General features: G+C 31.2%; 1 protein-coding gene across 3 annotated transcripts; it reads left to right on the forward strand.

Moving 5' to 3' along the window:
• The first annotated feature begins 790 nt into the window (after nucleotides 1-790).
• Nucleotides 791-16,689, forward strand: LOC108561668 (receptor-type tyrosine-protein phosphatase kappa). 3 transcript variants are annotated; one of them, XM_017919716.1, is made up of 15 exons: nucleotides 791-1,035; nucleotides 8,512-8,789; nucleotides 11,488-11,603; nucleotides 12,112-12,199; nucleotides 12,269-12,345; nucleotides 13,453-13,728; nucleotides 13,930-14,093; nucleotides 14,153-14,288; nucleotides 14,344-14,593; nucleotides 14,658-14,734; nucleotides 14,792-14,923; nucleotides 14,994-15,122; nucleotides 15,804-15,991; nucleotides 16,125-16,260; nucleotides 16,314-16,689. In XM_017919716.1, exons 2-15 carry the CDS (start codon nucleotides 8,591-8,593, stop codon nucleotides 16,422-16,424), a joined length of 2,079 nt encoding a protein of 692 aa, XP_017775205.1. In that variant the 5' UTR covers nucleotides 791-1,035; nucleotides 8,512-8,590; the 3' UTR covers nucleotides 16,425-16,689. The 3 variants fall into 3 exon arrangements, with proteins under 3 accessions (XP_017775205.1, XP_017775196.1, XP_017775215.1); XM_017919707.1 differs by having other exon boundaries at nucleotides 792-1,035; nucleotides 8,506-8,789; XM_017919726.1 differs by having other exon boundaries at nucleotides 792-1,035; nucleotides 8,506-8,789; nucleotides 11,491-11,603.
• Nucleotides 16,690-17,100: the final 411 nt, after the last annotated feature.

The following is a 17,100-nucleotide window of genomic DNA, read 5'->3' on the forward strand; positions in this document are numbered from 1 at the left end:
GATCTCGACAACATTTTTTTTTTATTTTGATGAGATTTCAACCTGTCATCTTCGTATCTGATTTTTTGATACTGATCAGAGATTGCCTTTTTGTATCCTATGGCACATTTTAAAAACCGGTAGGACAGGGGACACTATTTATTTTTTCATCTAAATTAACGTGGATAAACTTGTGTTTCGTGATAGAAGTACCACTAGTAAATTTAACTTTGCACATTATAAGGTGTAAAGAACATCCAATTATGATCAATCATTTTCCTGTAACTGATCTGTATTGCATAGCTCAAGTTATTTTTAACGATCTAAATAAACGTGACAGGTCGATGGCCTTTACAATTACTTTAATTAATGGGTCTTCCTATTAATGCAATTAATGTCCATACATCTGATGGATATTTAAGAAATATGGTTAATTTATTTATAAGTATTGTGGATATTTCCAGTTTACTTAAAACTAAATACTTAATTGGAATATCCTTAACCGAAAGGGCCGATATGCACCATTTGTGGGCAGTAATAAGTATTGAAAATAATATTATTGTATTATACTATAGATGGCGTTATAAAACTTATAGTTTTAATTATATGATTTTTAAAATTAAAATGAAGCAAATCAACCTATTAAAAACTAATTTTAAGAATATAAATATGTTATAAATGCTAAAAAAAATATATAAGAAATATATTATTAATGTATAAATAAGAATTGTGATTAAAAAAGAAATAAATAGTGCAATAGTTACGTAATTGTATGATGTTAAAATGAAATAATGTATCCTTTATTCTGAGATTTTGATCTAAAATGGGACAGCTGATTTTAGAGACGCCTCCCATCTACGCAGGCGACGCCCGGCGTCGCTTCGGCTCCAGTATGCCATGTTTATTCGCGAAAATCCCGTAACTCGACGCAGATACTCGCAGTTTAGTCGCGACCATAGTGTTTATGATATTTTGGTAACACACCCGAATATCGCTTTCTTTTTGTTATCACGTTAGACTTTCCAGCTACCTGCATAAATAATCAGTATCAATCAGGTAAGATGAAAACCCAGTTGTGCGTAAATTGAATTAATTGCATACATATTTTGTTTTTCTCTATTTAAAATAATTTCAAGAATTTGTTAGTCCACTTAAAAATAAAATGTATTTTAAGAAAAAAAATACACCGTACACGTTCGCTGTAATTTTAGATCGAGTTATATTCACCTTCTTTTTTTTTACTCACCGTATTTTCTTTTTGCGACAAGGTTGAACTTCCGAGGAATTGGCGCGAGTCTGAGACTTTATTCAATTGAATAGTTGAAGTAATCATGGAATATTTGTGAATGTGTTTAATATTATAAATATACACGACGCTGTATATATAGAGAGGTATGAGTAGCCAATTTATGTTTATTTCGGTACACGACTACAGACAATAATAATCATTAATACTGTGTAGTTTATTACGTGTGAAACCTTTTCTATTAAACACTGTAATGTAATATTTAAATTCCAAATTAAGTTTCATCTGTAGTTGTATGATACTACTAATATTTAATTACTTTATAAACAAATAATAACTTTCAAGTTATTTTTGACAGATACGTTTTTTCATAATATTACATAATTAACTATATCTTATATGAGAACGACAGATGCACTTGACCAAAAATCTTGACCCAAATCTGTTAAAAGGCTGCTGCTGATGCTGTGTTTAAAATGCAAGGTTGTTTGGAATGTGTATAGTTCCCGAAATAAATATTTTGTTTACTTTTCGAACGGATGCTGGTTTTAGTCAGAAGCCACATGATATTATTGAATTTAATCATCAGCATTAATAAGAGATGGATTTGTATTTAGAAATCAATAGGGTTTGAATTTTAAAATATAATTTTATTGTTCTACTAACAATTATTAGTTTTTTTTGTTATAGGAATTAAATTTTATTTGGTATTATATGACCGTTTTAATAAACATTATTCTTATTATATATAAATATTTCCAGTATATATTTGTAAGTCAAAAATATGTACTGGAAATTATATTTTTTTAAGACGGAAAAACTTTTGTCATACAGTAAAATGCCATTTATCTGGTTTTATAAGATAAGCAATAAAATTGTGTCAATAAATACATCTCAATACATTTGGAAATGATTAAAAAAGTGTTTTTGCATATGAATACATAGATATTATAACATTTTTTATAGCAAATAAAATCGTGCTTTGGTCAGGTTTAGCACATTTAGTTCATTCCTACTTTAAAATATGCACTTGCTACCAATGTTAGTGTAACTAGAAGAATTAAAAGTATGTAATTGTTAGGTAATATGCAAATTTTCTATGACACAAATTATTTTTGTATGAATTAATTCCGGGGTTTCCAAATTACCACCATTTAAAATATATTGGTCTACTGCAAGTAAATAGAAAATTTAGGAAATTGATTTGGTCTTCACTTTATTTCATTCAATGGGTAATTTTTTTTTTGTATTTAAGTACTACATTTAGCAGCGCCAAACTCCAGTCACAATTGTTATCCTATAATCGAGAAGCTTCTGAAGACATGATATATACGCGTTGATTATATTTTTATTCAATGACGAACGATTTATTTGATGACGTTTATGTTAATATGAGTAATTGAGGCTCTTTTCATTATTAAAAAAGGATTGATTTTATCGATCCACTGCGTGCGACTCCCTAAATATTTGTTTAACAAAAACATGCAGCAGAAGCATTTTCGGAGTTTTATGTTTTTTTTTAATTTCATAATAGGAAAGAATGCAACACAAACTAAAATATATGGAAAAGATGCTATAAGCTGACATGCGTGTTTGATGATTGAAGATGACGAGATTAAGAGGTTAATTCAAAATAACTGATGATGTACGACAAGAATGATGGCAGTCATATTTGGGTGAACAAAAATTTACGATTTATTGTTCAGACACAATGAAAAAAGTGGATTGTTCACAATAAAGATTTTTACTTATTTTTACAAACTTACCATGAGAAGTTTTATTTTACTTAGGAAGAGATTCTGGAAGAATGGAATTTTTAAATTGCATGAGATATGGCGAAAAGTTATTTAAAATGGTATATATGTTTTTAATTATTTTTTTTTGTCTTTTTATTTATTTTTATACGGCGACGGAAATACATAGAGTTTGGAAACGACTGTGATCGATAGAAATTGATGCAAGGAACCATTAACAATGCTTCTAATAAGTGTATAATATAGGCGCATATTATACACACAAGAATGAAAAATAAAACTTATTTTTTTTTAATAAAACTGGTTCAATTTTACTAAAAGCATAGTTAAAAAATAGTACCTGATCAAAATTTATTGTATATTATCCAACTATATATAAATAGATATAATATAAAAACATAAAGAAGTTTAAACCTTTTCATTTGCAAATATTTCTATAATATTCCAATAATTTTAAAAGCGTTCATATGTCTACATTTTCAAAAACTTTCATGTTTTGATATTAATAAATAAATAAATATTCGCTTTATATATTATATATTACATATGAGTTCAGTTTAAGTCGCTGAAGTGATAAAACGTGTGTTCGGTGCTCCGTCTTAGGTTTTTTTCTAAATAATTGTGGTAGTCGGTATTCCTGTACAGTTGTGAACAAACAATAGTGAGTGAGAACAATCAACAATCAGTAATAGTGCTAGTAGGGCCAACCAGAATGGCGGACGAAGGTTCTTCGGACTATGAAGAGCACGTTCCACCCTAGCCAGGAGAAAAAAGGAAGAGATCCAAGAAAAAAAAAACAGAGATAAACATCTCAATTCAGGGGAGCAAAAAAGCAAACATGCGGCAAATCCAGGCAAAGCAAATGAGTGCACAGAGTTGCAGTACAAGCAGCAGAATACATGCTGAGCAAAATACAGAGCAAAAATAGCCAGCTTAGAAAACGTGATTAAGCAACAACAAGAATTGCTTAACGAACAAGGTTCATTGCTTTTGCAACAACAACAACAACAACCGTAGTAGCAGCAACAACAACAACAACAGCAGCAGCAGCAACAGCAGAAAAAAATAGCGGTAATGAGCCAACGGGACTAGTGGTAAATAACCCGTATTCTATTTTAGCCAGTCTGCCAAACGGCTCGGAAGAGTCCCAGCCGAAAGTCACACCAACTAATATGTCCCAGACGTGGACGACATTAATAAATTAATCAAGGACTTAGATACCGTCGGGACGAACGCATACACGCTCAAAATGGTCGGGAAGGAACTGGTGAAGGTACAAGCGAATGGTATCAATGAATTCGAAAGGATTAACGCGCTAATCAAAGACAAACACATCCCATGCCACTCCTTCCAGAAAAAAACTGAACGCTTCTTTAGGGTTGTGTTGTGAGGTATGCATTCCTTATGCAATACCGAGGACATAAAGGAGGAAATTAAGTCTTTTGGCCATACTGTACGGAATGTCAGTAATATAAGGAGTAGCAAGGACCCATGCAAACAACTTCCCATGTTCTTTGTGGAGCTGAAGCAGGCAGAAAACAAGGACATATATAATGTTGTGTTTCTGCTGCATCAAAAAATATCCTTCGAAGCACCTATTTAGAGAAGGGAAGTACCGCAGTGCCTTCGGTGCCAATGCTATGGACACACAAAGAACTACTGTTCCAAGCAACCGCGCTGCGTGAAATGCGGGCAAAAGCATTTTTCAGCTGAGTGCAGCAAATCACCAGACCCACTACCAAAATGTGTACTGTACGAAGGCAACCACCCAGCGAACTATAAAGGGTGTACGGTTTACAAGGAGATCAAAGAGCGGACATTTCCCTCACCTAGACCCAAACAACAACAAATTCCGTTAACTCCAGCAACTACACCCGCTAACCCAACGAGACCAGGGAAATCATATGCTCAAACAGCGAAAAACCAAGTCGTAGCTATACCCGTACATGATGTACAGCCATCCGCATCCAACCAATCAGAGAAGCTATATAGTATGATGTTTCAACTTATGGGACGGATGGACACTATGTTCGCTCTCATCACTAAACTTGTCAAGAAGCTGAAATGATTAACCAACAATTGAAAATATCAGCCTGGAACGCCAATGGCTTGACACAGCATATGCAAGAGCTCATATGGTTTATAAAAACCTATAGCTTGGATGTCATTTTGGTTTCTGAAACTCGATTCACCGATAAAAACCATGTCATTATCCCAAATTATACGGTATATGCGACGGATCATCCTGATGGTGCTGCACATGCAGGAACGACCCTGATAATAAGAAGCAGCATTAAGCACTACCCATTGCCGAACTTTCTGGAAGAGCACTTGCAGGCAACAAGCATCGTAGTAGAGAATTGGAGAGATGCAATTACCATATCATCAATATACTGCTCACCGCATCACAACAACAAACTTGAGCAATTTGTTGAGTTCTTCGACATTCTGGGTAGTCGCTTCATTGCTGCTGGAGACTAGAATGCGAACAGCTGCATGGAGCTCTACACCTTCACCTTCGCCATCATCCATCTAAACCAGTTACAAAGATCCAGCAAACGTACGTAACCTCGTAAAAGAGAAACGAAGGCTGAGGAAGATTTGGCAAACCACCCAACATCCGGATGGTGGCGCTGCACGAGTATCTTGGTAGTCTGTCTCCTACTGGAACTAACGAACACTCATTGTGGAAGGCGACCAAGCATACGAAACAACCGAAACAGAGAGAGTCACCTCTTCGACAACCGGGTGGTAGTTGGTCGAGGAGTGACAAAGAGAAGGCGGAGGTGTTTTTTGACCATCTGACAAACGTGTTTCAACCTTTCCCGGCAGGACTTGCAGGGGAAGAGGAAAACGAGATAATGGAATTTCTGGGGTCTCCATATTAAGCTAGCTATACTAGAGTTAAAGCTAAAAAAATCGCCAAACCTGGAAAACCAACGGACGCGGCGTCTTCATATAGACCCATCAGCCTCCTGCCGGTACTGTCTAAACTGTTCGAGAAGCTGTTGCTGCGAAGACTGAAGCACTGGCTATTGGATAGTCATCTCATTCCGGAACATCAGTTCGGAATTCGTGAACGACATGGCACTGTGGAACAGGTACATCGTGTGGTGGATGTGATTGGTAAAAGTCTTGAGGAGAAGAGGTACTGCTCTGAGGATTTCCTCGACATCTCACATGCGTTCGACCGAGTATGGTATGGAGGATTGCTATATAAAATCAAAAAGTGTCTCCCACATGAATATTACGTCATATTCAAATCGTACTTGACTGGGAGGCACTTCCAGATCAAGCACAAGAACGAAGTGACCTTTCTACGCCCAATCCTCTCTGTGTACCCCTAATCTAGTTAAGCCAAGGTGAGCGGCAAGATATTACGTTTAAACAATATGGCGATGTTTATTCGGTGTATGTACATTTGTATGTTAAATTTCAAATATTAAACAATGGAAGATTTTGAACATTTTAGCAATATCAACACTTTTAAAATACACTTTTAAAATATTAGGAAATAGTAAAATTTTAAAAACGTACCTTTGTTTTTATGTTGCAAAAGACAAACACGTTTATATTATCAATAAGGGGCGACTAATAACCGAATGGTTAAGTCGCCCTATGATGAACGTGGATCACAAATGGATAGTGAAATGAGTGAGATTCAGCATATGGGCCTTCAGCCAAGTCAATGGATAATGACAGTGTTAAGGTTACAGCAGATTCTCAGTGAAATAGTGAAATCGCAGAGCATCAATATACTACTGAAGTTAACCTACCACAGCCAACCTACAAATTAACAAAAAAAAAACATCATTATGTTAACTATCCACCGGGAAAGATTACCTACCTAATGTCAACCGCGATATTAAATTTACTCAATTTTCACATTGATGAACATATTGTGAATAAAATTACACGACATAAAAAAAATATAATCTATATTGCAAGCGTATCCCTTCGTTCCAAAATAAGTGTACGATTTTAGTTTTTTTTAATGGTTTATTGAAATAATGAAATTAAATTTATCAGTTAATTATTGTCAAAATAGTTTTTTTAGTGAACTAGTAAATGTTTTTTTAACAATTGTTAGTATGGTTTTTACCCGCTGACAAATTGATTTGATTAATTATTATGGTCGTCATTGAAAAAACTAGCCAAAAAGTCTATACTCGAACAATTACAAAGAAATTAATTCCTGTAATAAGATTTAAATTGCTTATTGGTAGTAGAACCATGCCAATCAAAATCCAGCAAGATAATGCTAAACCACATTGCAGCGTTGATGATGAGGAAGTTATTCGCGCTTACACTGAAAATAGGTGGAACATAAGTATGATTTGTCAAACATTATATAATCCCTATTTCAATGTCCTAGATTTGGGTTTGTTAATACCATTCAATCATTGCAATACAAAAATTCCCCGTCTAGTATTGATGAAATCATTGCGGCCGAAATAACCGCGGGTAACACTTAATAACACATATTTTGGAATAGAGGGAGTTTCTAAATAAAAAAGCTAGACAAATTACATTATAAAATATGCTTATTAATGTTTTTATCATTGAACATTTCGTTTGTCCCTATTGAATAGATTATTTATATAAAATATTTCAACTTCATTGAAACTGGAATCACTGATATTTAAATAAATATGTGAAATAAGCAATGTCTGAAGTAATTAAATTGGTTAGTAAAACATCATCATGTCTCTAAAAACTTTATTGCAGCAGAGCGTTGTACAGATCCTCATTTAAAAAAAAAACGAAAAACTTTACGGGAAATAAATAAAAAATGTCTGTTACTATTAAATCACAAATAAAATTTATTTAAATATTGATGTACTTCACTATTTGTAAAAGCATTTGATTATATTTAACTATTGTGAGCAAAATTTTAAAGAACAATACTAAATTAATGATTTGTCAAATGTATTTATTAAATCTAATATAAAATAACAATTTTTAGTTGGTGTATATATTGGTTTGTTCGGAAGGTAATTACGTTTATTTCATAATTGTAGTTAGTTTTATTTTGAATAAACAAAGTAAACCATATTGTGCACTTGTTCTTTGGTGTAACAGTAAAAATAACAAAACGGAACCAAGTCGACCGTCAAATTCGACAAATTCATGGTAATTTCTCCTTTTGTGGTTTGCCAATATGTTTATCTTAATCTTAACTTTTTGCAAATAAAAAATATTGTTTGGAATGAAGTTGGCTGGTTTGTGGGAAAATATAAAATTACTTTCCGAACAACCCAATATAAGCAAACAAACAAATGTAGTATAAAATGTTTGTACTTTGATGTTTTGTTTGTATAGGAGTTTGTAGGAAATGGGAGCTGCAGATTTGTACGAAGCAGCTAGACATTGAATTCTTCATCGTTTTCAGTAAAAAGTAGTGTGTTTTTCAATGAATTGCTCATCTATATATAAAATCTTATTTTGGTCGTTACAATTAACTAATGTTATAACTACAAAATAGACTTATATACTTGTTATTATTTAATATGTATATATTGTAAGTTTCAGATTGCAAATAATACTTGAAAGTGTTATTCGTTATGAGGAATTAATTTGTGGCCACATCTAAGGAAAATTGAAGTACACAATGAGTGCATCAGACTCCAAAACCAAACAAAGCACATCAAGTAGTTCGAGGAAAAAACAGAGATCACGGTCTACACCTCGTCATGGAGAAAGTGATAAGAAACCTAGAAAACGTCGACATCTTAGTGCCACGAATTCACTGGTCAATATTCCCAGTACCATCAAACTATCAATGCTGAACAGTGGTTTACTTTCATGTAGTAAGTATTAATTTATACTCGTAGCATTTTTTATATTTTAACAAAATTCAATGTAGTATATTTTCAACGATTCAATACAATGACCATAAACATCATCTATTATTACATACATTTTATGAAATTAAAGTAATATGATATACAAGTGGTCTAGACTCTAGACCAGTGATGCCCAACCCAAATCGTGTGATGGGCCAAAATTATTATTGAGCTTAGGTAGGCCACACTTAAAAAAAGAATAAACGAAGAACTTATTCAAAATATTTTAGTATCTTATTTCATATTGTATATTGTTTCATATCAACTGGTAATTTAACCGATGCGCATTTCAGTCGTGTTTTCATCGACTCAAATGCTGATGAAAACTTCAATTGGGCGGCATTGAAAACTTTATATGGCCTATTAGTGGACATTCAAACTTATAATAAAAGAAATGTATAAAATTCGTTTTAACTTATAGAATAATTACCTCATAAAAAAAATATGTAGAAAACGAAGATGTGTTATCTGTAGCTTATTGTATTTGGTTTCCAAGGGAGTAATTTTGGTTTTCACAAATAGATATTGTTGTTTGTTTTGAAGGACTTGTGTCCTTTTAGTTTCCTCTACATATTATAATTGCACGTAATTATGATTGCAGTTAGATTAGGGTCAATTTTAACAAGAGTATAAAAACGAATACTTTAGACATATTTGACTTTTTTATTTTCGTAATGGCAAGAAATCTGCTAATGCCCACAAAGAAATATGTGAAGTTTATGATGTTGATTGTATAACAGAATGTACGTGTCACAATTGGTTTAAAAAAGTCCCTTCTGGACTTTTTTACTCAAAGATAACCAAGGTTCTGATCGACCCAATGAAGATTATGATGACCATATCAAACGATTAATTGAATCGGATCGTTATATAACTACAGCAACTGAAAATCACTTAAATACCTTGAATTCGTTATTAAACTCGATATTAGCATACATTGAAAAATATTCACTTAAATCGCAATTAAATCGTCACTTTTTGAAATGAATCATTACTGGTAATGAAAAATGGATTATCTGCAATAACATCAATTGAAAACGATTGGATCATGTAATCAGGATGAACCAACACAAATCGGATCGAAAGCTAAATTGCATAAAAAATATCATGATATCATTTTGGTGGGATTAAACACCTTCTGTATTTGAGCTGCATCCAATGAACCAAACGTTCAATTCAACTTATGAAACTCGTGTTTTAAAAGAATTATTGCAACATGATTTATTTCTCAATCTTGCCGCACCCTCCATATAGCCCTGACTCTGCACCATCAGATTACAATTTAATTCGAAGTTTGCAAAACTTTTGCTTCGCGCTTTCTTCAGTTTTTTTTTTGCTGATAAGGACCAGTTCTATGAAGATCATCTGACAAAATGGAAAATATATAATTGATTAAATTTTATTTTTGGTAGACAAGTACAAGAGATTTATTGAAAATATTTTATAGAGTACATATAATACAACTATATATAAATAAAATAAAACAGTTGCAAAAATATTGATGTAATAAATTATTATTAGCTCAGTTCAGAAGGTCGCCCATTTATTGAATACTCATCAGTAAAGATATAAAAGTGGTGATATGTATGAAAAGGTTGATGACCCTTTCTCAAGAACATAGATTTACAAAATTATTTACCATTGTTATTAGTTTGGGAGTCCTTGTGGAGATCTATGTTTTTTAAACAAAAGAAAACAGAGATGAATTATTTGATTATTTTGATATATCTGATATTATTTTATTAATGTTTAGATTTTAACGTTTATTATTAAAGAAATTCCACATTTGTTAACCATTAAAATGATGCTAAACATAGTTTTTATACAGACAACGTTAAAGTTTTGTACAAGAGGCAACAGCAATTTTATCGTACTAAGGAACTAAACAAAACCTGGGAAAAGTAGCCAAAATTGCATTACAATTTATTATATTAAATTCTCGTTGACATCCTGATATACAATTAAAATTATTATAAATATAACGAGTAAATAATGATTGGACATTACAATAATAAGCATGACTATATTTTTCTTATTATGTCGCTATGCCATTTAATATTGTACCAAACAAACAAATTGTAGCATAATTTCTTACGAGAAAATATTTGTTTAGATTTACGTATTAAATTTGTGTTGTCATTAAAAATGTTTTTCTACCCTGACGGTAGAAATTGTGTAAGTTAAATAAAGGAAAAGTTCGCAAACTGAAATCATTTTATTCATTTGGTTGAATAATTTCGATATCGGTATAGTTTTAATAAACGGTTTGGCGATTATCAAAAATTTAAACAAATCGAATCGGATTCCTGAAATGTAATACTTTCAGGAAGTATATTCAATATTGATTTATGTACAACAGACATATGTAATATTTATTTTTAGGCAGAATAAATTAAATAAATGCTGCAAGGTTGCTAGTACTGTTGGTCGATCGCTGGGATGGAATGTATAATTAGTGAATAATATTTCTGATTTTATACATACACTATAATCTAAAATAATATCTTTATATCCAAATAAAGAGTTAAATAGATATTAAACTTTAGTGGACTATCAAAAGTCTAGACATATCTATTGATAGTTACAAGATTAAACCACAACCATAAAACATTATTAAATAAACTAAGCTGCTCTATGTTGTAGATATTTGTATTAATTTCAGATGAAAATGGAACTACATTAACAACAATTATAGAAAAACCTATCGAGTTGAAGAATTATGTTAAATTCTGTGATCGTAGGCGCAAATTTCCCGTCCTCTACAAACTTGAATTTCAGGTATGCATTACTATTATATTAAGTTAAGGAAAATTAACAAAACTTCATTTTAATTGTAAAATTAGTTTTAATATTCATTGTACTCATAGATCTTCCGATAAAAATTGTTTGTGTGAAATAATAATGCCACCCGCTTTTATCTTGCATATGTAACATACATTTATTGACTAGCATTTTGGATCAGTCGTGCTGAAAAAGTAATACACGAAAGTCGTAGGATGAACATACTCCGCGCATGCGGTGAGCGATTTAAAGGGTTGCCAAAAGGAAAATCTTATTTTTATGCTGTTAAGTATTTTTTTTGCATACTGCAAATTTGAATGCTTTTTTTTTAGAATTTTATTCGCCTTTGCAGATCTAGACTCTAAAGTTATTCGTAATGTACAGGTAAATTAAAATCTTGGCTAGTATTAATAGCCAGTATCCATTAATAATTTCATCAAATAAATTACATCTTTTAAATAGTCATTCCTTATATTAAAAAATAAATGCTATTTTTTTATTGTAGATTGCAGTGAAAGTGGAACAGCACTCATGCAGGCATGGTACAAAAAAAGCGAATTTGGAAAAGAATCAGAATCAAAGATGCATTCCGTGTGAGTATATATCTGTTATACAAGGCGATTACAATAAAATTTACTATTATATTCATATTTTTATTTTAGATGACTATAATCGTGTTGTTCTTGAAACAATAGAGGGTGAACATGACTCTGATTATATAAATGCTTCTTATGTGGATGTAAGTGTTTTAATATTTTCAAACTTTATTTTATTATAATGTTAATGTTTACAAGTGGTACTATTACTTGATATTTATATATTTTATTATACTTAAATTGTCCTATAAAACAATAGTCTCATAATTCTATACAACGCGGAACTAAATTTCCGACAGATCTCCCATAACTAGGTTCTCTTATAACGCTGTTTCTATATTGTAAAACTTAATTAGCTGAAAAGAATTTTTTGACATTAATTTGATTTTTATAGAATGTGGTATTAATTAATTTGATTTGTACTAATTCTGAGATTTTTTTACGCGGTTTTCACACATTTCAAACAAACTACTCCCTCTGTCCGAAAATATGGTATAAATTTTATTTTTTTTTTGTCCGAAAATTTGCGAACATTTGCGAAAAAAATAAATTTAAAAAACATTAAATTAATTTCATTATCACTATATAATTAAATACAAATAATGTTAGTATAATTCAAATTTAGTTAAAGTGAGATTTAGTCTTATTGAACGATTCTATACATTCTGTATACTTTTCAGTTAATCGACTTTTACTAAGAAGTTTGAGTAATGAGGAAATTTATAGGAATTTCCCCCCTCCTGCTAACATAATTGAGTATTTCTCTCTAATTTATAAAATGCACATTATACACATTCAGTGATTAAAGAGAGTTAAAAAAAAACCCAAATCGAGAATGTTTTAATCAGTGGTGGTTGTGACTTAAATTGAATATTCCAACCATAAGTAGAACCGTGTTCTATTTTTTTTGTTCTTCATATACTGTAATAACTGTTGCAAGATACCATTATGTTGTTCATTAGTCAATTGCTTCGATTTGGCATCTCTTCTTTGTAAATTCACGTTATTTGAGTTAAAATTTTCCATTTTGAAATTACAGCAGTGACTATTATATTTTTCTTAAAAAACTAATTTTTGGTTTTGAAATTCCATCTTAATTTAAAAGCAACTACTGTCAATATAAATCAATATAAACAATACCAATATAATGAGTATTGACACTTGCTTTTGAAACTCTAGGTAATTTAAAATGTATACCATATTTTCGGACAAAGGGAGTATTTCTTTTAATTATATATTTTTGTTTACAGAGTTTACTTAAACCAAATGCTTATATTGTTACGCAAGGACCAACGGAGGAAACTGTCACCGACTTTTGGAGAATGGTTTGGCAAGAGAAGGCAAGTTGTATTGTAATGCTTACAAAGACTTTTGATTTTATCAAAGTTATGTGCGTGCAATACTGGCCTGCTAATATGGAATTGGAGGAAACTTATGGTGGAATCACTATCGGCGTTGTTCAGGAAGAGGAGCTAGCAAATTTTCATATACGTACTTTTCGCTTATATAAGAAGGATTTAGATAATGTAAGTAACATAACACAATAACATAATAAAAAAACGTATCTTCGAGATATTTGACAGTACCGATAATAATATATTATAATTACTTCACCTTATGTAATCTTAAGAAAATCTACAATTTATTGCATATATTTACGAACACTGTCGACTTTTCGCTATGTTTATTATTTGTCGCCTTTGAAATATATGTTTTTTCAATAATAGGTTATAACGGAGGAACGATTTATTCTACAATTCCATTTCACTGAGTGGCATAGTCATTCGTGTCCTTTTGCAAATGCCCTGCTAGAATTTAGGAGACGTGTGAGAGCAGTAGTTGGCCACAGAATTAAGAGCAATGAAGCGGGGCCAATGGTTGTACATTGCAAGTGAGTATTGAATAGCAACTACTATAATAGAATACTACTAACCTTTCAACATATCACAGTGATGGCGGTGGACGATCGGGAGTTTATTTAGCTATTGATGGAAATTTAGAATTTGGAGAGGAAGAAGACACTTTTGACGTATTTGGATATTTGAAGAAATTAAGGCAATCACGTCGTGGTCTTGTCGAAGATGTCGTATGTATCGTATCAAACCATTTTTCTTTAATATTATCGGAATGTAATTGTTTAGGAACAATACAAGTTCATCTACGATACTCTTGAGGAGTATATAACTTGCGGTAATTCCTGGTTTCCAGTGAATGAGTTATCACAAAGGCTTAAGCAAAAATCCCAAAAGAATATAGTAACTAAAATAAACGAGTATCAAAGAGAATATATGTTAATATGTAAACAAACTCCGCGATTTACAATTGGCGATTGTGCTGGAGGCCATCGAGGGGATAATAGAAAGAAAAATCGTGACGTACTTGTCGTCCCTCGTAAGTAACAATAAAAACTAATAGCTTTTAGATATTACGTTTCTTAAATCATTTCTTAATCTAGCTGACAACTTTCGACCATACTTGACTTCATTTCAAGGTAATAATTATACGGATTATATAAATGCAGTATTTGTAGATGTAAGTTAAAATATACTTTATCATATGAGTTCGATATATTCATATATTACACTATAGGGTTATACAAAACCTCGAGAATATATAGTGACGGAATGGCCACTGAAACCAACTTGTGGAGAATTTTGGTCCTTGGTATATGATTACGAATGTTCAGCGGTCGTTATTCTTTGTGTTCCACCAACAAATTCCGTGAGTATTTTTATTATGCATCAAATACCTATAATATTATCATTATTATATATAATATATTTAATTACAGCAATCCTTTCCACCGTTTTGGCCAGAAGGAAGAACGCCTAAAAAATATGGTCCTGTTTTTACAATTGATCACATCTCGCACACTCACTACTCAAATATAAAAACATGGGTATTTAGAATAAATAAGAAGGTAAATATATATTTTTAATAATTATTTAAAATAGGTTTTAAGTGGATATTTTACTATAGCGCTGGTACGGATTAAAATTGCGCGGGTTTAGAAAAACACTTCCATTTATTATTAAATAATTTTTATGGACCTTTTCGTTGCTAAATCTTTGAAAAAAAAAATGAAAAAAATCAATGCTAAAAAAATTACAAAATCAGCGTACTTTTTTTTTCGATACATAACTTATAATTTATTCGTGCGTCAAGGGGTTAATGGATATACTTAATAATTATACAAGAGATGATAATAAAATGGTCGGCCACTACAATATACATATTTATAATTAGAAATAATATGTATTTATTGTTGTATCATTATTGCACTAAATGTTATTATTATATTCATTGTATTTGTTATATATTAATATTAAAAAACAAAAACAAAGAATATCACAGGCTATATTATCATCGATATATTCTAAACGGACTCTAAACTTTTAATGCAGATGCAGATTTGTGTATGTTTGTTTCAAAACAAAAATATATTAACTTTGTAATAGCAATTCACGGCAGGATATAATTCTGTCGCGGTCGTGATTTGAGAGGACTAGTTGTTCTGAGGAAGTCACATTATAATTTCCAAGCAACTGATTTTAAATATAATTGTGATATACACTAATTTATTTTTTATAATTATTTGCAGATAGTGTCTCTAACAGAATTAATGGCCGGTGTTAAAGCACCTCCGAGGACTGTACAGCTGTTCCAATTAACTTGTTGGCCTATGGGACACAAAGTACCCACGTCAACTAATTCTCTTGTAGAATTAATGAATATGGTGGAAAGATGGAGGCAACGTACGGACTATGGACCAGTTTGCGTAGTTTCTCCGTAAGTTTATAGACCATCGTTTCTTTCCATATTTTAAAAATAGTAATACCAAGTTTCAATAACTTTTAAATGGTCAAAATTATTTCTATTAATGTAAGATTTCAAGATGTTTATAATATATTTGGCTTATTAGTGATGGAAGAAGCAGATGTGGAATATATTGCGCTGCTAACGCTTGCATTGAACAAGTAATACAACATGGTGAAGTCGATATTTTTCAAGCTGTTAGGACAGTTAGAAGACACAGACCACAATTGATTGAGAATATTGTAAGTTATTTATATAATCTACATTTATAATTAGTATATATTATATGTTGCAGACTGAATATAAATATTGTTACGATTTAGTTCTACATTATGTTCTCCACTATTTAAACAAGGATATTAAGGAAAAAGATAAGGATAAGATATCCTCAGTACAAGATAGTTAAAATGTATATATTAGGGGCGGCCATATAATTCAAACTTCTGATCCACTCTTCTAAAGTGATCCATTGAAATGAAGCTTTTTGTCTCTTTTTACTAGCTTCACATTCGAAATAATCATTTTTCAATTTGTCGCTATCGGCCAAAAATCGGTTCTTGCTCGATTACGATAGATGCATTGACCGCCACTGGTATATGTCATGGTGCATTTACAGCAACCACATAAATACATTTTTTAGAAAGCTATACAATATATTGATTTATTTGAAACTGCATAATAATGAATAATAAAAATTCTTATATAGATAATTATGAAAATCTCTGGTTTTTATTTTAAATACACCTATTATAACTTCTATACATTACAAGAGAGTAATTATTCCCGATTTTATTTTTCATTCCCGGAAATTATAAATGAAATTATGGCGTAAAATTGTAAATAAAGAATAAAAAAATAAATAAAAAATTTATTTTATACATTCAACAGGAACATAATCATCCATAAAATAAAAAAGCGAAAAATATTATATTTTCCTGTATGATGAAATAAACGTAAAGGTACATTTAATATGAGTTAAGATGAAGAATTAAAATAAACCGGAACCAAAGCAAACTTATTTTGTTATGAACGAGACTATTTATTTTTAACCATTCAACAAAGTATATACCGGCAGACATTCT

The sequence above is a fragment of the Nicrophorus vespilloides genome, unplaced genomic scaffold (genome assembly GCF_001412225.1).
Source record: "Nicrophorus vespilloides isolate i.1.1-1 unplaced genomic scaffold, Nicve_v1.0, whole genome shotgun sequence".
NCBI classification, from domain to species: Eukaryota; Metazoa; Arthropoda; class Insecta; order Coleoptera; family Silphidae; genus Nicrophorus; species Nicrophorus vespilloides.